We start from the raw sequence: 26,751 nt of genomic DNA on the forward strand, positions 1-26,751 counted from the left end.
AATAGGAATTAGTTCTTCTTTAAATGTTTGGTAGAATTCCCCCGGGAAGCCGTCTGGCCCTGGGCTTTTGTTTGTTTGGAGATTTTTAATGACTGTTTCAATCTCCTTACTGGTTATGGGTCTGTTCAGGCTTTCTATTTCTTCCTGGTTCAGTTGTGGTAGTTTATATGTTTCTAGGAATGCATCCATTTCTTCCAGATTGTCAAATTTATTGACGTAGAGTTGCTCATAGTATGTTCTTATAATAGTTTGTATTTCTTTGGTGTTAGTTGTGATCTCTCCTCTTTCATTCATGATTTTATCTATTTGGGTCCTTTCTCTTTTCTTTTTGATAAGTCGGGCCAGGGGTTTATCAATTTTATTAATTCTTTCAAAGAACCAGCTCCTAGTTTCGTTGATTTGTTCTATTGTTTTTTTTGGTTTCTATTTCATTGATTTCTGCTCTGATCTTTATGATTTCTCTTCTCCTGCTGGGCTTTCTTTCTTGTTCTTTCTCCAGCTCCTTTAGGTGTAGGGTTAGGTTGTGTACCTGAGACCTTTCTTGTTTCTTGAGAAAGGCTTGTATCGCTATATATTTTCCTCTCAGGACTGCCTTTGTTGTGTCCCACAGATTTTGAACCGTTGTCTTTTCATTATCATTTGTTTCCATGATTTTTTTCAATTCTTCTTTAATTTCCCGGTTGACCCATTCATTCTTTAGAAGGATGCTGTTTAGTCTCCATGTATTTGGGTTCTTTCCAAACTTCCTTTTGTGGTTGAGTTCTAGCTTTAGAGCATTGTGGTCTGAAAATATGCAGGAAATGATCCCAATCTTTTGATACCGGTTGAGTCCTGATTTAGGACCTGACGTGTGTCTTTATTCAGTTGGTTGAGCATTAATAACTTACAAACCCACAGGAAACCAAAGTACAACTGTGTGACAGCAGTGGCCCAGGAACAACACAAAGGGAGCTGGAGGGAGGTAGCCGGAGGCAAGGGCCCATCGCAGGTTTGGGTGCCCCCCGCCCCCCACAAAGAGAGCAGGAAAGAGTCCGTGGCGGCTGCGCCTCACTTGCCCGCGGCGCTGTTCTGCTGCTGCTGCTCAGCCAGGGCCTGCTGCAGATGCATGCGCTTCCGGGAGTAGTGCTGCCAGTGCAGGATCTGCTGCTCGTCGATGAACTTGGCACACTGCGCATTCACCGGCTCCTTGCGGAAGTGCTCGTACTGGAGCAGCTCCAACATGTGCAGACACTGAGAGTACTTTAGATACTTGGCATATTCTGGTTCTTTCCAGTAAAGCAAGTACTTAAGATAGTTAACAAAAGCTTTGTCTTTGAAGTAACCTCTTTGGGCCAGAAAGTTCAGGTAGTTGGGGTTAGCTAAGCACTGCACGAACTCCAGCTCCAGCTGAAAGCGAAGTCGGTTCCCGGCGTCGTCCGTCTCCAGGATGTGATCTATTCTGGAGAATGTTCCATGTGCACTAGACAAGAATGTGTATTCTGTTGCTTTGGGATGAAATGTTCTGAATATATCTGTGATGTCCATCTGGTCCAGTGAGTCGTTTAAGGCCTTTATTTCCTTGCTGATCTTTTGCTTGGATGATCTGTCCATTTCAGTGAGGGGAGTGTTAAAGTCCCCTACTATTATTGTATTATTGTTGATGTGTTTCTTTGATTTTGTTATTAAATGGAATACTATGCAGCCATCAAAAGAAGTGAAATCTTGCCATTTGCGACAACATGGATGGAACTAGAGCGTATCATGCTTAGTGAAATAAGTCAAGCAGAGAAAGACAACTATCATATGATCTCCCTGATATGAGGAAGTGGTGATGCAACATGGGGGCTTAAGTGGGTAGGAGAAGAATCAATGAAACAAGATGGGATTGGGAGGGAGACAAACCATAAGTGACTCTTAATCTCACAAAACAAACTGAGGGTTGCTGGGGGGAGGGGGTTTGGGAGAAGAGGGTTGGATTATGGACATTGGGGAGGGTATGTGCTTTGGTGAGTGCTGTGAAGTGTGTAAACCTGGTGATTCACAGACTGGTACCCCTTGGGATAAAAATATATGTTTATAAAAAATAAAAAATTATTAAAAAAAAAGTAATAGAGTAAATGATAGATCTGAAAGGTACATGTGGGCTGGAATAATAGAGGACTAAGTGATAATCAGTATAAACACATGATGACTAAAATGCTCTCCACCCCCCACCCCAATATCCTGGTGTTGACCAGGACCCCAAACTAGTTTACTAGTTTGCTAAGTTAAACCTTAGGTTAACCCTAAGGAGGCATCTCAGGAATTGCTGATGTTTGAATTTCCTTAGAGCTTAGAAAGATGTGAACTTGGAATTTAAATACATTTACACAAAAATGTAATGAATCATTTAAAAATTGCTTATATACCTAAGTTTGTGAACTCAGTTTATATCTGCTTATCATTCCTTTTCTTTTCGTTTTTTTTTTTTTAAGATTTTATTTATTTATTTTTGAGAGAGAGAGAGAGAGAGAGAGAGAGAGAGACTATGAGAGGGGTGAGGTCAGAGGGGGAAGCAGACTACCCGCCAAGCAGGGAGCCTGATGTGGGACTTGATCCTAGGACTCCAGAATCATGACCTGAGCTGAAGGCAGTTGCTTAATCAACTGAGCCACCCAGGTGTCTCTTCTTTTTTCTTTCTGATAAGGATGTCTTTAGTATACTTCAGACCTTTTGTTTATTTCAATCTTGTAAACAACAATTTAGTTTAGATGTATGTCTTAGGAACATGTATTTCTTGATTTCTAACCAATTTAAGTGCTTCTTCTGTCTTTTTTTTTTTTAAAGATTTTATTTATTTATTTGACAGAGAGAGATCACAAGTAGGCAGAGAGGCAGGCAGAGAGAGAGAGAGAGGAGGAAGCAGGCTCCCTGCTGAGCAGAGAGCGGGACTCGATCCCAGGACCCTGAGATCATGACCTGAGCTGAAGGCAGTGGCTTAACCACTGAGCCACCCATGCGCCCATAAGTGCTTCTGTCTTTTTAAAAGGTTGTTATTTATTATTTCTCTTTATTCTATATATTTATTTTAAAAGTTTTTGTTTATTCCTTTGAAAAAGAGAGAAAGTGAGCACGGGCGGGGGAAGGGAAGTGGGAGAAGACTCCCTGCTGAGCAGGAAGCCCGAAGTGGGGCTCCATCCCAGGACCAGGAGGTCATGACCTGAGAAGAAGGCAGATGCCCAACCATCTGAGCAACTCAGGTGCCCTTATTTTATTTTATTTTTTTTAGAGAGAGGGGGCTCGAGTGAGGGGGGGAAGGGCAGAGGAAGAAGGAGAATGAATCCTAATCAGGCTCCACACCCAGCAGTGTGGAACCCTACATGGGGATTGATCTCAAGACTTTGAAATCATAACTTGAGCTGAACTCAAGAGTCAGATGCTTAATGGACTATATCACCCAGACACCCCCATAAGACTGTTCAGAGCAGATTTAGGTTGACAGCAAAATTTCAGAGGAAGGTACAGAGATTTCTCATATACTTTTTACCCCCATACATGGGTAGCATTTCCCACTATCAACATCATCCACTAGGGTGGTACATTTGTTATAATTTATGACCATACATTGACACATCATAATCATCCAAGGTCTTTGTTTACATTATGATTTGCTCTTGGTATTATCCATCCTGTGGGTTTGGACAAGTATATAATGACACGTATTCATCATTAGGATATCCTACAGAGGATAGACGACATTTAAAAGAATTGAATGTGTGGCTTTTAATGATCTACTGGTAAATTAAAGACCTTCAATCTAGTTATCTGTGACAGTGACTTTTATCACCTTTTGAAGAAATTTCAGTAGGAATACAAACTTTTCTAGTTCATATAAGAACCTTCTTATATTCGATGGGAATCCAAAGAAAAATAATTGATAATGAGAAAGAACCTTAAGAATATGTTATTTCTGTGTTTTCTCATCAGAAATTTGGTAAGAGATATAATTTTACTGGTTATTGAAACAAGAGCTAGTATTTTTTGAGAGTTTATTATATGCCAGGCTCTTTCTTTAGTGTTATACAAATAGTATATGAGTTAATCTTCAGAACACCTTTATTAGATAGGATTTATCATCACTACAATTTTCACTTTAAAGAAATGGAAACATAGAGGGGTTCACCTTTTTGCTGATGTTGCTAAAGTTAGCACTGACATATTAGAATCAGACTGCCATCTTCCTGAGATCTATCCTTCAGTAGTGCTTATTTTGTTAAGTCTTTGGAATTACAAAGACGAAACTCTGTTGTCTCTATTCTCAAGAAATTACAATGTATTTCCATAAAAGGCAGTTGTTTTAAAGGTTGAATAGAAGTATAAGCATGAAAGTCTCCCTAGAACAGTCCGAGATTCACAGAAAAGGTAGAAAGAATTTGAGCAGAACCTTCTAGAATGAGTGAGATTTTTCAGTTGCTAAAGCAAAGGTTGGTGTTCAGGTTGAAGAAATAGTGGGTAAAATTCTAAAGTCTTAGAGAGTTTTGTGTCTGAGAAAGAAAAATAATAGATATTAAAGTTTAGAAGCACAGTAGCTCCCTTAAAAAAATATGGGAAGTTTTGACAGTTCTCTCTCTCTCACTCTCTCTGTTTTACACACACACACACATACCCTCCCACACAAATAAAAGTTGCTTGAGAAAAGATATGTTCTAGTCTTCTAAATTACTGAGAAATGACACCTCTTTATTTTCTACTGTTGACAGCTTGACACTATTTTTTTCTGCTCAGCAAAATAATTTGGTCTTTATTGGACAGCCCTAAAGGTTTAGACTGTCCAGCAGAGCAACTTCAGTTTTCTCCTGTTTTCACTTATTTCCATCCTTAACAACACAATTACAAATAAATGGTGACTTCCCCAGCTGTTGCTGAGACTGGCATGAGGAAAAATATGGTAGCAACAGGTAGGCTTTAAAAGCATTTAAAACTGTGAGTTACCCAAGGTAAGGAATATCCAATTTCAGTAGAGTAGTTAATGAGTAATAACATTTTCAGTGGAAGACAAAATAGCTTTAGCATGGGAGAAAGCTAAACTGTATTGTCAATAGGTCATCTTTCCAAAGGGTCTTTATTTATTTCTGTTTTAAGAAAATGAAAAACTAATGAGAGGACTGGTATATACAGATTCATATTTAGAAATCTCATAGTTGCATAGCTTTAGTAATTAGAATAATCATGGAACTATTGTATGTATACATTTTATCTCTAATTACATCCATATAGTTCAGATGTTCATGAGCAATGAAAATTGCAGTTTGTTTTCTAGTACAAAATAAAAATGTTATAAAATAAACTCCATATGAAGGGGAGAAGGGGGTAGGCAAAACAACATTTCTCATAGTCTTACTATCCAGAGAAGATTTGGTTAACATTTTGTGTTTTTTTGTTTTTTTTTTTCAATTTTTTTGAATGAAGTATGAATATTGCCATATTTCTCTTAATCTATTGTAAGGGGGCATTGATTTTTAAGATTATAACACTAATAACTTGATAATTAGTGGGCATAGATTTATAGGATTATAACACTAGTATCTTGATAATTATAGTATCTTATTACACAACTCTATATAATTCTGATTTGAGTGGGTTGACAGTCATCATCAAATACATGGAATTTTGCCTGCAAAACTATCATATTTCACTCTCTGTGGCTCCTCTGAGATAAAGACAAAATGAGGTTTTAGTTTCTGATAAATAGCAAATACATTTATATGTAGCACATGAGGTATCATTTTTTGATATGTAGGAAATGCATGCCTGTTAACATTGGGTGGCTGTGTGATAGTTTTGGAAAACTAATGTAGCCTGATTATCAGCTGGGATTTTCCTGCCACTTCAGAAGTAGGTGGTCTAGGTTGACCCTCCATGGCATACATACTCTTTGAAGGTTCACAGTCCTCTGTGAAACTTATGGGAATTCCCCCATGACTTTCATTCTTCTTCTGAGCCCCTGGTTCTGTTGATTTGACTCGGGTTATGGATTATCTCACCTTCCTTAACAGAGTGCTTTGGTTACTCTCTCTGTTGCTGCAGACCTAGAATTCATCTCTGTTTCATGACTTACATCAAGTAAATGAACAAAAAACCCGCGTGCTTGCTTAGTTTTACAAGGGAGGTGTGTGACTATGTGAGTTTGGGGGCTATAATATTCCCACAAAATAATCGACTTAAAAAAAATATTTCCCGGGGCGCCTGGGTGGCTCAGTGGGTTAAGCCGCTGCCTTCGGCTCAGGTCATGATCCCAGGGTCCTGGGATCGAGCTCCGAATCAGGCTCTCTGCTCAGCAGGGAGCCTGCTTCCTCCTCTCTCTCTGCCTGCCTCTCTGCCTGCTTGTGATCTCTCTCTGTCAAATAAATAAATAAAATCTTAAAAAAAATATATTTCCGTCTTAAAAGTTCTTCAGCTGCTCAACAAATGGGGATGTTTCACTGACCATCTCACAATATAGCATTTCTGCCTTTTTACGAGTTTGTTAACGTCTTTCTCCCTTGCCATGTTCTTACATTTTCCTTTTCCCCCTTTTCTGCATTTTTTGGAATATTCTAAGTAACCCCAACTTCGTCTCAATTTTTTGTGGAGAAGTGAATTCATGTCTTTTATGACCTCTAATCTCAAAACATTGCATATGCAGAGTCACTGAAGAGCTCAGCAGAAGGGTGACTTTCATTTATTAATTCTAAGACAGCAGTATCATAAATACCATTATTTTCTCCATTGCACTAGTTTTCAAAACCAAATAATTCCCATTTTTTATAAAATACTGGCAACACCAAATATCTAGATCTAGCATTTAGAAAACGCAAACTTTCTTCTGTTTCCTTTTCCTTCTCCACCTCTTTCACTTCATTTTCATCTTCTTCCTTTTAGCTTTTCTTATACAAATGAATTTATAAAGGTATCTATATTTAAGTATTTCTAAAATATTCTGAAATTCAGTTTTGAGGTAAAATACAGAAAAAATTGTGTGGATTTTTAAAAAATATATAACTTTTTGGCCAGTAACTATGACTAGTTTAGTGTATTATGTAATACTGATTATTTTATAGTATCTCATTGTTCTTATGGATAAGATGGTTTAATGTGTGCTAAGGTCAGAAGGTAAAAGTTCCAGATCCAAAGGCAAAATTGGAAATTAGAAACAGAAATATGAAGTAATTTTAGCTGCAGTAAAAATAACTAAGATTGGGATAAGTTGAATGGTCATCAGACCTCTGAATTTATGTCTTAAAAGAATTCTATTAAGTTGTTATGTATCACACAGGGAATATTCTTTTTTCACCAGCAGCTTGCAACATATGAGTTTTTATTTTCCTCTTTTTAAAAAACTATTCATAACTATTTTGAGGGTTCTAAAATGTGAGACATAATAAAAAATTTAGAGAAGTTTGAGTGGCTCAGTATGGCTGGAATATAGAATTAGATTAGGAATATGACAGAATTTGGGATTGAAGGTATGGGCAAGGAACAGATGAAAGAATCCAGATTATGGGGTTGGGTTTGCAGTTATAAAATTTATTAAAGAATGTGAACTTTATTCTGTAGACCGTGAGGACCTATAGAAAAATGTTAAGTTGAAAGTGATTTGGTCATTGTATTAGGAGGTGTTCTTAATTAATAATGCTGCTCATTTATTTTTCGGTTTGCCTTTTGGGGGAGAAAGAGCAGTGCCATTGGCTGGAATCACACCAAATCCATGATCCTTTTACTGCTTGGACCTTTATTTTTTTTAATTCTTTTTTAAAGATTTTATTTATTTATTTGTCAGACAGAGATCATAAGTAGGCATAAAAGCAGGCAGAGAAAGAGGAAGGGAAGCAGGCTCCCTGCTGATCAGAGAGCCTGATGTGGGGCTTGATCCCAGGATCTTGGGGTCATGACCTGAGCTGAAGGCAGAGGCTTAACCCACTGAGCCACCCAGGTGCCCCTACTACCTGGACTTTTAAAAGTGACCATTACTGAGATAATATTAATAGTTAGAGTTGTGAATAAATTACTTTCCTACTTTATCTACATGCTTTTTTTATTTTGCAGTTTCTTTTTTTTCCCTGCAGTTTCATTAAAATATGATTGTATTCTTGTGAGCATCTTTCATTGTGTTCCCCAAAAGAAAAGTAGATTGAGAATGGCTAATGTAGAGAATGTGGAGAGAGGCCCGCAGAAATACCTGTTGGAGATGATCTCTGTCATCTTCTTGAGAGGTGATGTGATCTGAACTAAGTAAGGGTTTTTGTGGGTGGAGAAGACAGGATGCAGAAGAAAAATGTCAAGTGGTGTAATTAATAGAAAATGATCAACAATAGCATGTAGAAAATTAAGGAGAGAAGAGAAAGAAGTTAGATAATTGCAGGTTTTTTTTTTTTTTTTTTTTTTTGGTGTGGCTGATTGTACACTGATATTCAGGGAAATTCAAATGGAGGATTAAATTTTGGTAAAAAATAAGTTGAGTGGGGTGGGAGGAAGTTTGTTTTGAATATATCAAGTTGTAGGGGCACCTGGGTGGCTCAGTGGGTTAAGCCTCTGCCTTCAGCTCTGGTCATGATCCCAGGGTCCTGGGATTGAGCCCCGCATCCTGCTCTCTGCTCAGCAGGGAGCCTACTTCCCTTCCTCTCTCTGCCTGCCTCTCTGTCTACTTGTGATCTCTCTCTGTCAAATAAATAAAAATAATAAAAAAAAAGAATATATCAAGTTGTAAACGTTCTGGTTCTTGATGGTTTATGTTTTCAGAACCCTCTGCCACTCGCTTTAAATTTATGTTGAATTGTCAATAGAGGAGGAAATTCCATCTTTACAATTTAGCAAAAGCAGAATGATATCTATGGTGATACAAAGAATAATTGCAAAGGTATAAGAATAGCTTTCAATTAACCTCTGCTTCTCAGTGACAGCTGGGAAAGAGCCTATGCCTCTATTCATTTGTCATTCTTACTTCTTAGCAGCATTATATTTATTAAGACATAAGATCTTATATCTGGTTTAAGAAACTAGATAACCTTAACAATGATAAAATTATAAAACTTAATTGTCATTAATTACAACATTCCTTTTTCTCCAATTATTTTTATTACAGATATTTTTGAGTATATTAAAAATTAAAGATAAGTGCTTAATAAACCTCATGTACCCATTAAACAGCTTAAACAATTATTATGGCCAGTTTTTTTTTTTTTTTTTTTAATTTTTTATTTTTTATAAACATATATTTTTATCCCCTGGGGTACAGGTCTGTGACATGGAGGCTTAAGTGGGTAGAAGAAGAATAAATGAAACAAGATGGGATTGGGAGGGAGACAAACCATATGGCCAGTTTTTTTTTTCAATCAATTCCCTCTCCTCCTATTCCCTAGAGCACTAAAAACAAAGTAGCTTTATTGAGACATAAATTAAAAACTATAAAATTCACCTATTTTAGGTATAAAATTCAGTGACTTTTAGTAAATGTTCAGAGTTTTACTAACATCTCCACGTCCAGTTTGGAACATTTTTTTATCATCCCAAAGAGGTTCCTTGTACCCATTTCCGCTTACCGTCTTTCCCACCCTAAAACCCCCATAACCACTGATCTACTTTCTGCCTTTACAAATTATAGCATTCTTTTCTTGGGAATGGGAATATTCACTGTAGAGCTGTTTTGTGGGAGTAAGTTTCTCAAACCCTATTTATATAATTTTGGTAACCCTATGATATAAGTAGTCATTATCCCCATTTTAGAGATAAGGAGACCAAGGATTAATTGTTATATACTCAAGATCACATCTTGGAGATGGTAAAGAAGTCACTCAATCCAAACCTGCACTGCTTTATTGCTTTTGCCATAGTGTTTACAAATGCTTTTATATATTCAGTTATCCATCATTTTCTGTATTTATGGTATCAAGATTTGGGCTGATGTTTGCTTATTAATTTTTGTTAAAAATCTGTTTCTGCCTTTCCTGTTTACTCTTAAACTGTGCTCTTGAAGAGTTTCAATATAGTATTTCAGTAACTCGATTTAAAAATTTTTAAAGGAATAGTAACTTTTAAAGGTACATGTAACTAAAATTTCCTATACCTCCTGGAATGTCACAGAATGAAGAAAAACAGTAATTCTCCTATTGTTAATAATATGACTCAGAAGCTTCTACAATTTCTTCCCTTTCTGGTTATGAAATAATGAAGTTTAGGAGGGGTGAGGTACAATGTAGTTAAATTTTACTGTCCTTTGTTTCCTCATTAATTCTTGTAGTTTTATAACAGATGATTTAAATGACCCAAACTAGTAGTTTTTGCTCTCATTGGCACTGTTTTTTACTTTTAAATCATTCCAAGTAATTCTAATGTGTAGTCAGAATTAAGTCATAACCCACAAATCCAACATAACATTTACTTGTGGATTTCTGAGCTCTATGACAAAGTCTCCTCCCCAACATTGTATTTATCTTACTATGTCCCGAGTTGCATGTAGATTTTTTTTTTTAGAGTACATATTATTTGATCACTTCAATTTGGCCTTTTGCAGGACACTTAACAGAGATACTTTTCATCTTTACTGTCAGATAACTGGTTTCTCAGTTTTTCCTATCTAGTGTCCAAACTGCCTAAATCATTCGACCTAGATCATTTCTGACTTCTGCAACAAAGCATTTCATTGCTATTCTAACTTACAAAATGCTATCCCGGAACCCACTTGACAAGTGTTACAGGTTTCACAGCAATCTGAAGGGATGTGTTTCCATTGATTCAACACCATTGCTTGCAGATTTTTCCACAGCTCACAACCAATGACAGCCCATTTCCAGTCAGTTCGAAAACAACTAGTCATTCTACTAGTATCAGAAAATAGAGATAGGGAAAGTATTTTTCTACAGAAATCATTAAAAGGATTTTTTTTTTTAGAGACATATATCAAAATAAATGTACTGTGTGTGTGTGTGTGTGTGTGTGTGTAATGAAAGCACTAAGTTTCAATTATTGTAAGTATAAACAATCTCTAAATGTCTACTTAAGTTTCATATTATGGTCAGTACAGCAGAGGTGAAGGTAAAAAGAAAAAGAGAGTATGAGAGGAAAAGAATAGGACAGAAAAAAGAGAGAAGTGGGAGGACAAAAAGAGGAGAGGAGTTCACTTGTATCAAAGGAAATGGAGTGTGCAGTTGCCTCATTTCATTTGATGGTGCACAGTGTCCCCCCACTGACGGCCCCTGGAGAAGGGGGCACTAGAAATAAACCCCTGGTTTGCTCATTAATCTTCTGTGTCTAGGCACAGGGTTGCATGCTCCAAGCAAGGGACATCTTAAAAACGAACAAACAAACGAAACTTGTACAAAGTTACCTCTGCGTTTGCAGAAGTCTAGAGGAAGACACTAGAGAAAGAAGAAAATGAAGAAGAGCAAAGCATATGCCAGTGGTTCGGGTGGGGGGATGGGGAGAAGAGCTTCAGTAAGAAGGAAGAGGAGGGGAAAAAGAGAGAGAGAGAGGCAAGATAATGTCATCTTGTCTTCTTTACAGTGCTTCTCCTTCTCCCTGGAATGACCTTAGGCTCATCGTTCAACCCGTGAACACTTGTTCCTTAAGTGTTAACTTAAACATCATCTCTGAGGGGAAACCATTTGGGAGTCGCTAGGCAGAACTGATCACTCCTATACACACATATACATATACATTCTCAAGTATGTACTACATTGAATTGCCATATTTCCCATATACTTGTCATATTCTCCTATATATTTGAACAGATACTTTGAAATATTTGTTTATTTTGAACAATTCAAAATTATTCAGAATATTTGAACAAAGAATTCCTAGCCCACTAACATTTTTTACCACAGGATTATATATTATTAAGCATCAATCTTCCCATTTTACAGACATGATAATTTTCTTTATTTATGGGAACATTAGATTTTTCTGCCAGATAGGGGATAGAAGATACCACTTCAACATTTGATTTGTTTTCAAAATTCTGAAAAAAGCTTTTGTCAAAATTTATGACAAGAATTTCAAAAGAAAGTTATAAAACTGTATTAGACTATAATTTAATAAAGAAAAATGAATGTTAATGTTAGCAGTTAACCTCAACCAAGACAGCCAGCATTATAACTCAGTAAATCCAACTTAGTCTAGGATGAAATATTAGAGACACAAAAGGAAGAACCATATATGTTTTATTTGTTTGTTTGTTTGGGAAGTCTTGTCCCTAATTTGAACTCATTTGACTCAAATATAAAATCCCAGGAAATGTAAGCCAACGGAAATTCCAATTCTTTTTCGGCCAACATTGTGGCACTGTGGAACAGCTGAAAACCACATTTTCATGTGTTTGTAATTTAATTCTCTTCTACCACCTGCATGTGGCAAACAGTTCTCTCACAGTTGCCAACTATAGATTTGCCAGCTGTTGTAAAAAATGGAGGATAAATTTAACTCTTTAAAACATTTGACTCACAAGTTACACTCAGATATCAATCTCATATTCTGGTTGTCATTCTAATTGCTCATCTAGTATTTTGCCACTGCATAAGTGGAGTGGGTATTGTTGGTTCAGTCAGTTGGCATTGTACTGAGATAATTATTGTTATTTGAAGTTATTTATCAGAGCTGTGGAAACTAAGGGAAAAAGAGGGGGACACCTGTCTTAACTTCTGTGTCTGACAAGCTGAGAGAGTTAGGACAAAGGGAGTGGTTCAGCTGAATAAGTGGTTCAGCCACATAGGATTCGAATCCTGCTTCTTCCTCTTTCTTGCATTGTGACTTAGAAGCAAGTTTTGTTATCTCTCTAAATTACAGTTTCTGTATCTGTAATATAGGAATATATTTATCTTACATATTATGTACCAGGCACTGGTTAAGTGCTAGGGGTGCAATGGTGAGCAAAATGGCCATGGCTATTGATTTTATGGAGCTTATAGCATAGGGAGGGAGACACAAATTAAGAATAGCTACCAGGGTGCCTAGGTGGCTCAGTGGGCTAAAGCCTCTGCCTTCAGTTCAGCTCAAGATCCCGGCGTCCTGGGATCGAGCCCCGCGTCGGGCTCTCTGCTTAGGAGGGAGCCTGCTTCTTCCTCTCTCTCTCTTGCTCTGTCTGCCTACCTCTCTGCCTACTTGTCATCTCTGTCTTCTGGGTAAATAAATAAAATCTTAAAAAAAGAGAGAGAGAATAGCTACAAATAAATCCATTATTTCAAATTGCAAAACTATTGTGAAGGCTAATATTGTAAACTGTAAAAGATCATAATGTGAGAATCCAATTTAAATAGAATAGTTAGTGAAGGCTTTTCTAAAAGAATTCTGATTGATTTGAGATTGATATAATGAATAGGAGATCCTTTGTAAAAGAATAGGAGCAAAGGAGGAAAATAGGTATTTTAGTAACAGGAAACAGCACATGCAAAGGTCCCGCATTTTCAGGGCACTGATGATAGAAGGAGTGATAATGGTGCGAGTTGAGGCTAGAGATAGAAGCTTTAGAGGAACTTGGACATGCAGGGAATTTGAAATACCATCTTGAAAGCTCTATGCATTTGCTGAAGAAGAGTTAAAGCAGAAGAATGATAAAACCAGATTTGCTTTTTTTTAATGCTGGCAATTTTAAAAGATCACTTCATGTACTGTTTTGAGAATGGCCTGGGGAAGGGAGACAGTAGACAAAGAGAGAATGTCATAAGTTGGGTGGCTTGCTGTGGTCTTGGGGAAACAATGATGGCAGCTTTTAATCTTGTTGAGATGAAAAGAAAGGATGGAGTTCATAGATAAAGAACACATCCTTAGCCTTGGCAGTTGATAGGGTATAGAGTAAGGGGTGGTAAGGGAGAGAGTTGTCAATGTTGACCCTTTTCAGTCTTGAGGAACTAGGTATATGTTTGTACCATACAGTGTACAAGGAACCTTCAAAGATTACCTCTGAAAAAGACCTCTGGGACATGTTGAATTTGAAGTGAGTTTGATACATTTGATACACCAAGGAGACCTTCTAATACAGACATCTGAAGCTGTAGAACAGATTAAAAATGAGGATGTAAAATTGGGAATTATCTGATTGGTTAGATTGCCTGGGGAAAAAGTAGAGTGGAGTATAGGAAAGTTGATTATAAGAAGGGAAGAGGGCCAATCACTGAACCTTTAGGGATATCAATAGGAGTAGTCTAAATAAAACATTAGATGCAGATGTGGGTGATTTAGGAGTGCCTGACAATTTGGGAAGAATGTGGCTTCATTGGGCAATATATATTCAACTTGGTAAGAAACTGTTAAGCTATTTTTTTTTTTAAGATTTATTTATTTTAGAGGGAGAGAGAAGAGGGGCAGAGGGAGTCTAAGGTAGATTCCAAAGCAGACTCTGAACTAAGTGCAGAGCCTTTGCTGGCCTTGATCTTAAGGACCCTAAGATCTTGACCTGAGCCAAACTGAGAGTCAGATGCTTAACCAACTGCACCACCCAGGTGCCCCAGTTAAACTGTTTTTAAGAGTATCTGTACGATTTTGCATTTCCACCAGTGAAATATGTGAGTTACAGTTTCTCCACAATCTTGACAGAACCAGGTAGTGTCAGTATTTAGCCTTAAATGTTTTGTTTTATTTTGTTTCAGATTGTATTAGATGTGTATTGTGGTATCTCATTGTGGTTTTCATTTGCATTTCCTTAATGGCTAACAAAGTTGAGACTTTCTTCATGTGCTTGTTACCTGTATATTTTCAGAATATTTTCTGTTCACCTTTTTTAGTGAAGTATTTGTTCAAATATTTTTCCCATTGAAAAAAATGGAAAAAATGGAGAGGAGAAGTGACTTGGGGGAATTTGGAGAGAGAGAAGAACCATGAGAGACTGTGGACTCTGAGAAACAAACAGGGTTTTGGAGGGGAGGGCGGGGGGGTTGGGTGAGCCTGGTGGTGGGTATTATGGAGGGCAGGTATTGCATGGAGCACTGGGTGTGGTGCATAAACAATGAATTCTGGAACACCTAAAAGAACTTTAAAAAATGGATTGTGAAATACAAAAAAAAAATTGTATGCCAAAAACACTAAATAATCATTAAACTTTGTTACTATTAAAAAAATTGGGATATTTATTTTCTTACAGCTGAGTTTTGAGAGTTCTTTATTTATTTTGGATATAAGCCTTTTTGTATAGGTAATTTATAAGTATTTTTCCCAGCCCATATAGTTCGTTTTTTGTTTTTTGTTCTTTCCCTTTCCTTAATAATCTATTTTGCAGAGGAAAAGTTTTCGATTTTGATAATATCCTGTTTACCATTTTTGTCTGTTATAGATAATACTTTTGATATTTTAGCTAAGAACTTTTTGGAAAAGCCGTGATTTCTACACTAAATTTCCTTTGTACCTTTGTAAAAATCAATTATCCATATATGTATGGGTTTGTTTCTGGATTCTCTCTTCTGTTTCGCTCATTTGTTTTTTGATCTTGAGCTCAATGCCACAGAGAACTTTATATTAGATCTCAAAAGCAGGTTGCATAGCATTAGCTTTCCAACTTTGTTCTTCATTACCAAAATTGTTTTGGCATATCTAGGTCCTTTCCATTTCCATGTGAATTTTAGAATCAGCTTTCCAGTTTCTACATAAAAGCCTGCTGGAATTTTGTTTGGGGTTGGGTTGACTCTCTAGAAAAACTTAGGGAGAAATGGGAAAGAACAAGCTTCAGTGGGGGAAGAAGTAAAATTCACGTTTTGTCTCTAATGGGTATGTCATTGAGTGCTGGTGTTTGGACTAGTGGGCAAAAGAAAATGTGGAGTATGCTTTATAGAAGACAGAGAAAAAAAGAATGTTTGGCTATTAGGAATGAAAATCCTAGTAGAATCAATGAATGATTATTAATTATTTTGCCGTTTTTTTATTTTTTTATTTTTTATAAACATATATTTTTATCCCCAGGGGTACAGGTCTGTGAATCACCAGGTTTACACACTTCACAGCACTCACCAAAGCACATACCCTCCCCAATGTCCATAATCCCACCCCCTTCTCCCAAACCCCCTCCCCCCAGCAACCCTATTAATTATTTTGGATTCAATATGGATGTAGAAGACATTGAAAAGATACTGGGCGATTTAAACTTGAGAGAATGCATACTATATTCACATAAAAGGAACATTTAGGACTTAATGATTGCCCTAGTGGATACAAAGCAGAGTAGTTATTTTAGCTGGGGGAGGGGAGAGATTATAAGAGAAGAGTTGAACTGAATTTTTGCGCACTGTAATTTATGTCTTAAATAAAATAACAGTAACCACTGTGATGCTATCCGTTTCCCTAACTCAAATGTCTATAATTAAGCAGCTCAATTCACCCATCCCTACTTATTATGAGTGTCAGTTTTTAAACCTTAAGTAGCTTTTACAGTGCTCCTCAACTGAACAAAATTTAACAAAATAGAATAAAAATATCTCAGGGATATCCAAGAACTAATGAATAGATGGCTTGTTTCCTTGCTGTCTAGTCTTTGTTAATAGATACAAAGAAAACTGTATATTAGGTGACTTTCCTCATAGACTTTAAAGTTGTTCCTTTCTTACCATATTTATTTCTTTTACTACTTTAGTACTTGATACCATTTGAAGTATTTAGAGAACTGCCTTAAGAGGTATGTAATGATACAGAGACTAAGAAATAAGGGACTGGATAGGAATTAGTGTAGGAAGACTGGATGTACAAATAAAACCCTTACTTGATAACATGAAAGTGTTTCCAAGCAGGTTTTGAGGTTTTGTTGGCTTATCAACACCTCTACCTTGAGCAATAACAAAATAGGAGTTAACATTCCAAATGTTGGTATGTAAGAGACATGTTGTTAAGGTCGGATCTAACTGAGAAACACTAATTGCTTTGTTTCCCTGCATTTCTCAAGGTCAGTGTGGTTATGTGTAACAGTTAAAATCAGATGAAGTTGAGTCTACACTCTGCAATAATCATTCTCCAAATAGGAGCAATTTTCTGGAAGGGGAGTTTTTAAAGGTCTGACATCATCATTTAATCAAGGACTTAAAATTTTGTGGAAAATATATAGACTTGTAGGGTAGATAATTTGATCTTACTTCCTAGGAAATGCATCTTGTATGCCATCTCTTTAACACATCTGTGTTATATCAGGACGGGGTTTTGAGCTTTTCAGTTTGTGAGTGTTGAATATATGGAATAAATGGTAGAATTAGGAGTAGGATCTTAGTGCCCTTAATTACTAGTTTTCTATTCTATTTACTTTAAGAGTAAAATTTTAGCTCCAACAGATTCGACACAGTAAATAAATTTTCTTATAGGAATCTGGTTTACAGGTGTTGCAAAACAACAACAACAAACCCCAAACCCCCTGATAAGCGCCCAAACAACACTGCAGGCAGGTATCTTGAAGCCTTACTATCCTTAAAAGTTTGGAGGACTAGCTGATGATATTCTGCTAAGACTTTACCAATTGACAAGTTTCCTTCCTCTTACTTAGAATAGCTTCTGCATTGACTCACCCTGACACCACTATCGCATTAGCCTGCTTTACAAATGGGTAATGGAGAGATAAGAGGATTAAAACTTTTGGAGACATATTTGGCAATAAACAATATTAAATCTTTCACTAGGCTACCGACAGCATTTGGACAACACACAGATCAAATCTTGAGGCACTTTGAGTCCCAAAATTGAATTAAAGGATCCCAGAAGCAATGTGAAATGAAACTTTGGAATTTAACACACCTGGGACTTTCTGGTGTCTAAGCATACAAGTCTGTACTTTTTTGAGCACAAAAAATTCTAAATGTCAGCATCAAGACAATGTGAAAGTCTCAAAGATAGAACTGGTTATAGCACAGGAGCTCATTAAAAAAGAATATATGAAAGAGTTTTTTGAATTTTATTTCAGTCTGTATTTTTATAAATTCTCAAAGCTCTTCAGGGTCTGTCTGTCATCACAATTTTTAAGAGTTGTTAAATAGATTTTTTTTTTAATGTAAGTTGTGGATAGTTGTTCATATACCATGAGAGATTGTAACATTCAACAAGCAGTGGAGACTTCCTATGGAGTGTTGCATTTCCCTTTATAATTAAAAACATTTTAAAATTAAATAAATACCTAATTATGGTTTAAAATGTCAAATAATGCTTAGTGTTACTAAAAATGGTCAATCCTACCACTTTTCCAACAGAATCTTCTGGTGTTCTGTTTGTTTCTTCTGGCATTTGCCTCCATGTGTCTAAACAATTAAATACGGCAGTATTTTGCTTTGTCATTTTTGAATGTTATCTATTGGCTTCTTCCTGTAATAACTGTAGACTTTACCTCTTTCCTGCTTATATCCATATTTCCTTATATCTCTTTTATTTTCCTCTTTCTTGCTTCCTTAACTGTGTACAGTGATATTACATTTTTTATTAAATCCATAGTTATTCTTTTCATTAATATGATTATGTAGAAAAGGTTAACTACCAAGCTGAATTGTACACCTTATTTACATTTCTGGGTTTTTTTTTAAAGAATTTACTTACTTATTTATTTGAAAGAGAGAGAGGGAGAGGGATTGAGAAAGAGAGAGCATAAGCAGGGGGAGCGGCGGGCAGAGGGAGAGATAGAAGCAGGCTCCCGATTTAGCAGAGAGCCCAAGGCAAGGCTCAATCCCAGGACTCCAGGATCAGGACCTGAGGCAAAGGCAGACGGTCAATTGATTGAGCCACTCAGGTGCCCCTATATTTCTGTTCTTTTTTTTTTTTTTCTTTTTAAAGATTTTATTTATTTATTTGGCAGAGAGGCAGGGAGAGAGAGAGAGAGAGAGAGAGAGAGAGGGAGGGAAGCAGGCTCCCTGCTGAGCAGAGAGCCAGATGCGGGACTCGATTCCAGGACTTTGAGATCATGACCTGAGCCAAAGGCAGTGGCTTAACCCACTGGGCCACCCAGGCGCCCCTATATTTCTGTTCTTGTACAACATTTTATCTTTCAGCTAAGAATCATTATTTCTTTTCTGCTTTGAGAATTACCTCATTTTATTATATTGTGGTTTTTGTTTGTTTTTCTTTCATTTGCTTAATTTTCTTGAATCTATGACATCTTGGTTCCTTTAACCTCTCCAAGAGCTCAGTAAAATTTTTATTAGTTTTCCACAGAATCAATCTTATCAGTTAATGTATTTGCTCCTATGTTTTCTTCAATAAATTGGTCATCTGTCTGACAAAACTCCTTTCTTCTCTGTAAAGGATTTGTGACAGCTGCAGAAGTGCTGTTTTGGAAATTCCTTTGACCTCTCCTCTTCGATCTCTAAGTTTTCCAAGTTCTGTGTCTCTCTTTTCCTTGCTGTATTCCCTCTGGCAGTGTCATGATACTGAATACCCGAAAGATAAAATTATGACATTCTGAATGTCAGAAAATGTCTTTTTCTCTGCCCATTTTTGAGTAATAATTTAGATAGACTTACAAATTTATCTTAGAAATAATTTGGTCTTAGAAATTAAGGCACTGTTCACTGCCTTCTAGCCCTCATGCTGATGTGCTTCTTTTTATATGGCCTAGTCCTTTTTAGGATCCTCTCTTCTTTCCTGTTGTCCTAAAATTGTATAAGGATGTGCTTTGGTGTAGATTGTTTTACATACATTTTGCAGGTGCTGTTTAAAAGAGACTCATTTCATTCTGTTCTAGAAAATCTTTGGGGTGCCCGGGTGGATCAGTTAAGCATCTGCCTTCAGTCCTAGGTCATAATCCCAGCCTCCTAGGATTGAGTCCCGCATTGGGCTCCCTGCTTATCGGGAAGCCTGCTTCTTCCTCTTCCACTCCCCGTGCTTTGTGTCCCCCCCCCCCTCTGTCAAATAAATAAAATCTTTAAAAAAAAAATCTTCTTATAGTTTTTGTTTAAAATAATTTTCTTTCATCCACTTCTCTGTTCTTTTTTTTCTAGAAATGCTTCCCTCTCCCAGACCTATTGAGATACAGTTGACATATAACATTTTGTAAATTTAAGGTTGCAGTGTGATAATTTGATATATGTATATATTGAGAAATGATTACCACAATAGAACTTCTGGAAATTCTTTAATTGACCTTTGCACTGCCTTGTTCTATCCCCTAGTCCCTCCGTTCCTTTATTCCCCTCCTGTTCTCTTCCTTTCTTGCTCCTCCCAGCCCCTTCCCCCTCTTACCCTTTGGTATCTTCCTCCCCTATTACTTTCTCTCTTTCACTGCTTTCTTTTTTTTTTTTTTAATTTTATTTATTTATTTATTTGACAGAGAGAAATCACAAGTAGATGGAGAGGCAGGCAGAGAGAGAGAGAGGGAAGCAGGCTCTCCGCTGAGCAGAGAGCCCGATGCGGGACTCGATCCCAGGACCCTGAGATCATGACCTGAGCCGAAGGCAGCGGCTTAACCCACTGAGCCACCCAGGCGCCCCTCTTTCACTGCTTTCTTTACGAGACTTTGACTTTATCATCTAACCTTTCTGTACTCATTAAAAAGGAAAACAAACTTCATATTTTTAATTCCCAAGAATATTTTCTTGCTCTGTATTTATTTTGATCCTTGTATTTTTTTCTTTAATAGATGTGTTATCATCCTTTATCTGAGGGTATTATTGTAACTTAGAGTAAAGTTTATTCTGTTCTCTTCATTCTCTCTGTATCATCTGAGTTTCTTTGTTGGTTTTGGTATGTATTTCCCTGTGGAGCTTTTGCTTGTATGTTTGGTATTTCTTGTATTATCATTCAATTTAAGAGTGAGTCACTAAAACTTTGCTGGGAATTATATGCATTGGTGGGTGTTGTTGAATCATGGGTTCTCTCTAGGATAATCTGGTAACCATCAATTTTTTTTTCTTTTTTCTTCCTTTTTTTTTTTTTTTTAACTTTGGATCTTCATATGTCATTATATAAAATCAGAGATTGGCTAATTTTCCTTTTTTCTATAGAGGACCAGATAGTAAATATTTTAGGCTTTATGGGGCATATACAGTCATTGGCATAACAATTCAATTCTTCCCTTAGAGCGAAGGAGCCATCGACAATGTGTAATTGAATGTGTGTGGCTCTGTTCCAATAAAACTTTATTTGTTGGGAAAAAAAAAATTGGTGAACTGAATTTGTCCTGAAGGCTCTAGCTTGCTGACCCTTTCTAAAAGCATTACTCTTTTAGGGGTTTGATTTCTCTAGAAATGATTTCTCCAGATTTTTACCAAGAGTAGAGTGTAAGGCAGAAAATCAGTCTGCTGGTGTTCTGGAGCTGGGTCGGGAAAGAAGCCGAGGGTTGTACCATTTAATATGGAGATCATCACTTAGCATAGTCTAGTATCTCACCTTTTGCTTCTTCTGCTTGATATTCCCAAATCTATGCTCCTAGACTTCATTTTGTTGATAACAGTGTTTTTCACATTAATGTGCATAAAAAATATTTAGGGATCTTAATGAAAGCAAGTTCAATTTTACCAGGTTTAAACCTGGGCTGGAAAGTCTATATTTCTCATACGCTTTTGAGTGATGCTGGTGCTGCTGGTCCTAGAAAAACACCTTGAATAGGAAGAACATGTGAATACCAACCACGCTTCTGTAGATAGAAGAGAGGAAATGTCTATTCTCTCTAGAGACTTTCAAACATCCCAATGTCTTCAGCTCCATTTCTCACTCTTGCCTTGCGTGGCTCAGATCCCCAGGTTTTCTAGTCTTTTGTGGGGAAATTGACTGCCTTTTGCCCATGTCCTCTGTAGACAGCTAGAATTAAAAATCTTTATCTAAGTCATGTTCAATTTTTTTGTATGTATAATATATATATATGTATATATATACATAAATATATATTTGGTGTTCCTTTCTTAGGTTTTTAACAGAGATGGAGTTATGCTTTGGATTTTTAAAAAGCATTTGGAGAATTTTTTGAGAGAATAAAAAGGAGAACATGTTTGAAGTTGAAATTGAATTAGAAAGTAAACGATCATAAAATATTTTCTTGAACTATATTGTGGCACTCCAACTTAATAACAAACTGATTTTTTCTTATATCCACCCTGAAATGGCATAGGAAGAAGGAATAAACTCCACTTCTGGAATAGTACTTTAAAATGTTTGCTGAGGAAGTGGCCATCATGGTTATTCATTATTGGACTTTGGATTTTTTTCAGTTTTCAATTTGGTATTCAAAGGATCTTTAAGAAGAGCTTCATTCCTGTCATTTCCATTATCTTAATTTATTCATTGAAATACTTTATATTAATAATAAGATGAATTAAAAAATAAACAAACCATTTTGTAATGTAATAACTCATGGCCAGCCTGAGGCACAACTGCGAGGTAGGTGAAATTTGTTTTCACTATCCTAATTCCTAGCGTGCCTTTACTTATCTTTGAAGTTTCATCTTTGCCTGAAAAACTTTCCCTCTACCCTTTAACTCAGTGTTCCATGTCTAGATCCTTTCTCTTTATCACTCTTTTGTGTCCTTACTCATAAATAGTAAACACTGAATCATAATTTACCAGTTTGGTATATTATAAATAGGACATGTAAAATAATCGATCTTTACATGGTGTTTGAAGAGTTATGGTATTCCTAGTAGTGGCATATTATTATTCTCTGGCCCAGAAGTATCTGAATGCTTTGAGTCATTATACATAATCTGTTTTGTCTTAAGGAGTACTGGGTTGGAAGTCACAAAGATTGCCATAAAGAATAAGATATTGGATAAGTTACTAAATTTCTCTAAAGTAGGGTATTGGGTTAGATTCATTTTGAAAATATATGCTATTCTACATTATATGCTTCTAATAATTTTTTAAATATTTATTTATTTATTTTGAAGATTTTGTCTATTTATTTAACAGACAGAGATCACAAGCAGGCAAGATCAGAGAAGCAGGCAGAGAGAGAAGAGGAAGCAGGGAGCCTGCTTCCTCCTCTCCAGGATGGCAACCTGAGCCGAAGGCAGAGGCTTTAACCCACTGAGCCACCCAGGTGCCCTGTATGCTTCTAAATATCATACTGTATTAGTTAGTCATGTTAAGGATTAATATATATTTAGCCATTGTTCTTGGAAGAACAAAAATTAAATTGTATTCAGATGTAAATTCTTCCTGAGGGATATGTGATTATTGTGTATATTAGGTCAGGGTATATCTTAAAAATTATACTTTACATGCAAAAATTTCTTAAGAAAGTATTACTACTTTAAAATATTTTATTTTTGTGAACTAAAGCTATGGAGAACTGAGATTACTTGTGATATATTTCAAAGAAAACAAGTGACCCAAAGTCTTTTTATTTTCTCAGATTACCTTTATTTCTCTTGGTAATAAAATTAATGCATTCTTATAAAAATTCCAACAATATGGATGATTATTTGTAAGGTGGAATCTATCCTTCCAGAAGTTTTATACATATAAAATACCTATGTATAAATTTATTTACTTCAATATTAAAGGATAACACCATACATAGCATTTTGTAATTTGATTCCATAATTCTTTGAATTATAGGTAATAATGAGTTCTGTGGAGAGCAGTAAAATATTTTACATTATAGAATCTGATTTCACAGTCATATCTATAAAACTCTTGTTAGCTATAGCAATGTTACGCCCTAATGAGTAAAAGGAATGCCTAATAAAATATTTCACTGAGCATCTAATTTATCTCTTATTTTGACAAGCATATTTTAATTTTAGTTATTTATGAATTTTTGTAAAAGCAAACTAGTGAATGGAATAATATTTCTTAAAAGTTATTGCCTTAATATTATGAGATTGTATTATAATTGTGCAGTTTTTGATGAAATGTCTGAAGATGACTTTAGTGAAATTATTATACTGTAGAGTAGTAAAAATTCATTATATATGTGAGCATTGATAGAATCTTATAGTTTGAACAAAGATGTTTCTGCATCTTTGTGCAATGGAACCACTTTTCATTTTATTGGAAATGTATGAAAAGTTTTATTGGCGCTCCTGAGGGGATGAAAAATTAGGAGCTGAAAGTGAATGGCAAAGGAAGTGGTTATGTTGTCTGTACATCATCCCATTGATTGGGAATCCCAGGAATCCACAGAGAAAATTGAAATTATCCAGAAGATCCCATCTTCCACTTTGGGGGTTCTAGTTGAGCAGTGGACTGGTGACCAGTGCCCAATCTCCCCTGCCCTTACTTCTGTGGGGTTGTTCTTTTTGAAGAGTTAAAATAGTATGCTTGAGAAGAAGCAAAGTATATGTTAAAATTTAAACCTCTTGGGACAACTGGGTGGCTCAGTTGGTTAAGCATCTGGCTTCTGCTCAGGTCATGATCCAGGGTCCTGGGATCGAATTCCACATTGGGCTCCTTGCTCAGCTGGGAGCCTGCTTCTCCCTCTGCCTGCAGCTCCCCTTTCTTGTGCTTGTTCTCTCTGACAAATAAATAAGATAAAAATCTTTAAAAAGAATTTAAGCCTCTTGGAAACATCTGGAAAATATTTCTTATCTGCTAATTTCTCTTACCTCCCCATCCAGACCTTCCTCATCAGACTCCACCTTCAACAAAGAATAGAGAAAGGGTAGTATTTACTGGAATCCAATTCCCAAAGAATTGATGGCATGTTTTCACAGCAATGTTCCATACTGGATATGTAGAAGCTACAGAATTGACTCTAAGATTTGACTTCATGTTACTTTCAATAACATTTTTCATGGTTATTCTCTGACTGTAGAATAGAGGGGCAGACATCTTCAAACATTTGCTGATGGTTTGTGAATTGGTCTCTTTGGGTCCTTATAGCATCTAGTCCTACACATTCAGGACTTCATGGCAGGAGAGCTATGCATATGTGCCAAACAGACAATGGAAAGTCCAAGTCAGGGTTGGCAATTTTGCAGCACTGATATTTCCATCCTCAGCTCCTGCACCCATGGTAGACATTCCTCCCCAAATAGCATTCTTTCTCACTGGGCTTAAATGTCACTTTAGAATTCTTCCCCATAGAGTATTTAAGAATATAGTCCCAAGTTTTGAAGTTTGTAAATAAAATGAAAAGGAATTTGTTCTTATGTCCAAGCCAAGAATGAAACTCAAAACAAATAAAGATCAATTCCTTTGAGACTGATCATGTCAATGTGAGTTTTATTTCTTTATTTTTAAAAGATTTATTTATTTTATATACAGAGAGTGAGTGCATGCATGAGTAGGGGAAGGGGCAGAGGATGAGGGGAGAGAAGCAGACTCCCCACTGAAAGAGGAACCTGGGGCAGGGCTCTACCTTAGAACCCTGAGATCATGATCTGAGCTGAAATCAAGGGTTGGCTTAACCAACTGAGCCACCCAGGCACCCCTCAGCATGAGCTTTTAGTGGCCTTCTCTTTCCTGATCTTGGTGTTATCCTCATGGTAGATTTTTATATGCTTTTCTCTCTTGGTTTTGGTTACTGCGTTGATCCAAGTATGCCTCTCTGTGGAAGAGTATTGTGCTAGTAGTTCACAAATGGTTTAATAGGTTTGAGTCCTGACTCTGCCCTTTTTAAGCTATGCTATTTAAACTTTTCAAGTCTTGGTTTCTTCCTTTCTCAAATAAGTGCTGTTACACAGGATATATGAGATAATCTGTGTGAAAACATGATTTAACTTAATGTTACATAAATGTTGGGTATGTTTATTACTGATGAGGATTCCATGTCAGTCTTCAGCTAAACAGTGGAAACTATATAGAAGTTATGTGAAGAAGACAAAGTTATATTCAGCAAGATTTTGAGTGTACCTGTTCTTGTTAGCCAGGTAGATTAAATTTAAAATACTTCAACAAAATAGGATAGTCTCATCATCTTAAGTGACATGAAACTACATAAAAACTACATAAAATTGATCACTAAACTCAGTAAATCCTGGACTTCTGCTTAAACAAAGTAATAAATGCTTAAAGAGTCAGTCTTCTGATTTCTTTAAGCCTAATTGCTATGCTACTATTTAGACACTAGGTAGAAATATGCAAATATTATTGAAGAAATGTCTCTCCTTTTCCTTAAATGATAAATTTGGAAAAGTGAGAGTAAATTAGCTTGATTTTCACATATCCACATTAAAGTTGAGTTCCCAGTAAGCGTTGAAGAGTTTGAATTGGTATTACAAAAACTCACTTGACTTCATTCCAAGACAAGGTTTGTTGTGGAATGCCTTATTAAAATAGTCATTCAAAATAATATATTTATATATGGCATAATAAGGATGTCAGTTAAAACTTGCCCGCATACACAGTTATCCTTGATAAAACACATTTCACACAGTCCTTTCTATCTTAGTGGCTGTTTTTGTACCTCAAGGTCCTATCTTCTGGCTATAGTGAAGTGGACTGGCAATGAAAACTGATGGTGAGAATAGTACAGCCATTAGATTGGCTTAGCAGCAGCCTGTGACTTGTTCTGCTGTAAACAGGTGAACTAGGTCAGTCAGATTCTCACTCTCAGAATTTTAATTGGAAACACAGCGTCCATTAGCAATAAGCATGCAGCCAAAAGATGCTTTAGGTAGTTGATACACAGAAATCATGTACCAACTGAAGTTATGAGGGAGCAAAAATTGGATGACTGGAGGAAACCACATAGTAAACATGATGACATAGGTAAAGAGAAAGAACCATGACACTAAGAAGGCCAATTTTGTTCGTGATAGAGGGATTAGCCCACCATTAGAGCTGATGCTGGTCCAGGTCCTATATCCTTACAAGAAACTTCCTTTAACTGATATAAATTAAGTGGATCTCTTTTCCTTGCCTAACAAAACCATGTGATAATAAACATGACATATTTCAATTTTGCCTTGTAGTCACACTTGGTTTTGATGATTATTTTGA

General features: G+C 36.3%; 1 protein-coding gene across 1 annotated transcript; it reads right to left on the minus strand.

Moving 5' to 3' along the window:
• Nucleotides 1–838: 838 nt before the first annotated feature.
• LOC123387918 (mediator of RNA polymerase II transcription subunit 31-like) lies at nt 839–9,526 on the minus strand. Its single transcript, XM_045066493.1, has 2 exons — nt 9,468–9,526; nt 839–1,438 (listed from the first exon to the last, which is right to left on the minus strand). The coding sequence occupies exons 1-2, from the start codon at nt 9,524–9,526 to the stop codon at nt 1,048–1,050; spliced, it is 450 nt and encodes a 149-aa protein (XP_044922428.1). The 3' UTR covers nt 839–1,047.
• Nucleotides 9,527–26,751: the final 17,225 nt, after the last annotated feature.

Source organism: Mustela putorius, unplaced genomic scaffold (genome assembly GCF_011764305.1).
Source record: "Mustela putorius furo isolate JIRA1106 unplaced genomic scaffold, ASM1176430v1.1 tig00003867_pilon_pilon_pilon, whole genome shotgun sequence".
Taxonomy (NCBI): Eukaryota; Metazoa; Chordata; class Mammalia; order Carnivora; family Mustelidae; genus Mustela; species Mustela putorius.

Bases quoted from the DNA above. Each gene is read 5' to 3' on its own strand.
- LOC123387918 (XM_045066493.1), bottom strand. From the start codon at position 9,526: ATGGGTACAAGGAACCTCTTTGGGATGATAAAAAAATGTTCCAAACTG. The intron at 1,439-9,467 runs GTTAGTAAAACT...AACATTCTCCAG, and splicing joins TCCAAACTGGACGTGGAGAT to AATAGATCACATCCTGGAGA.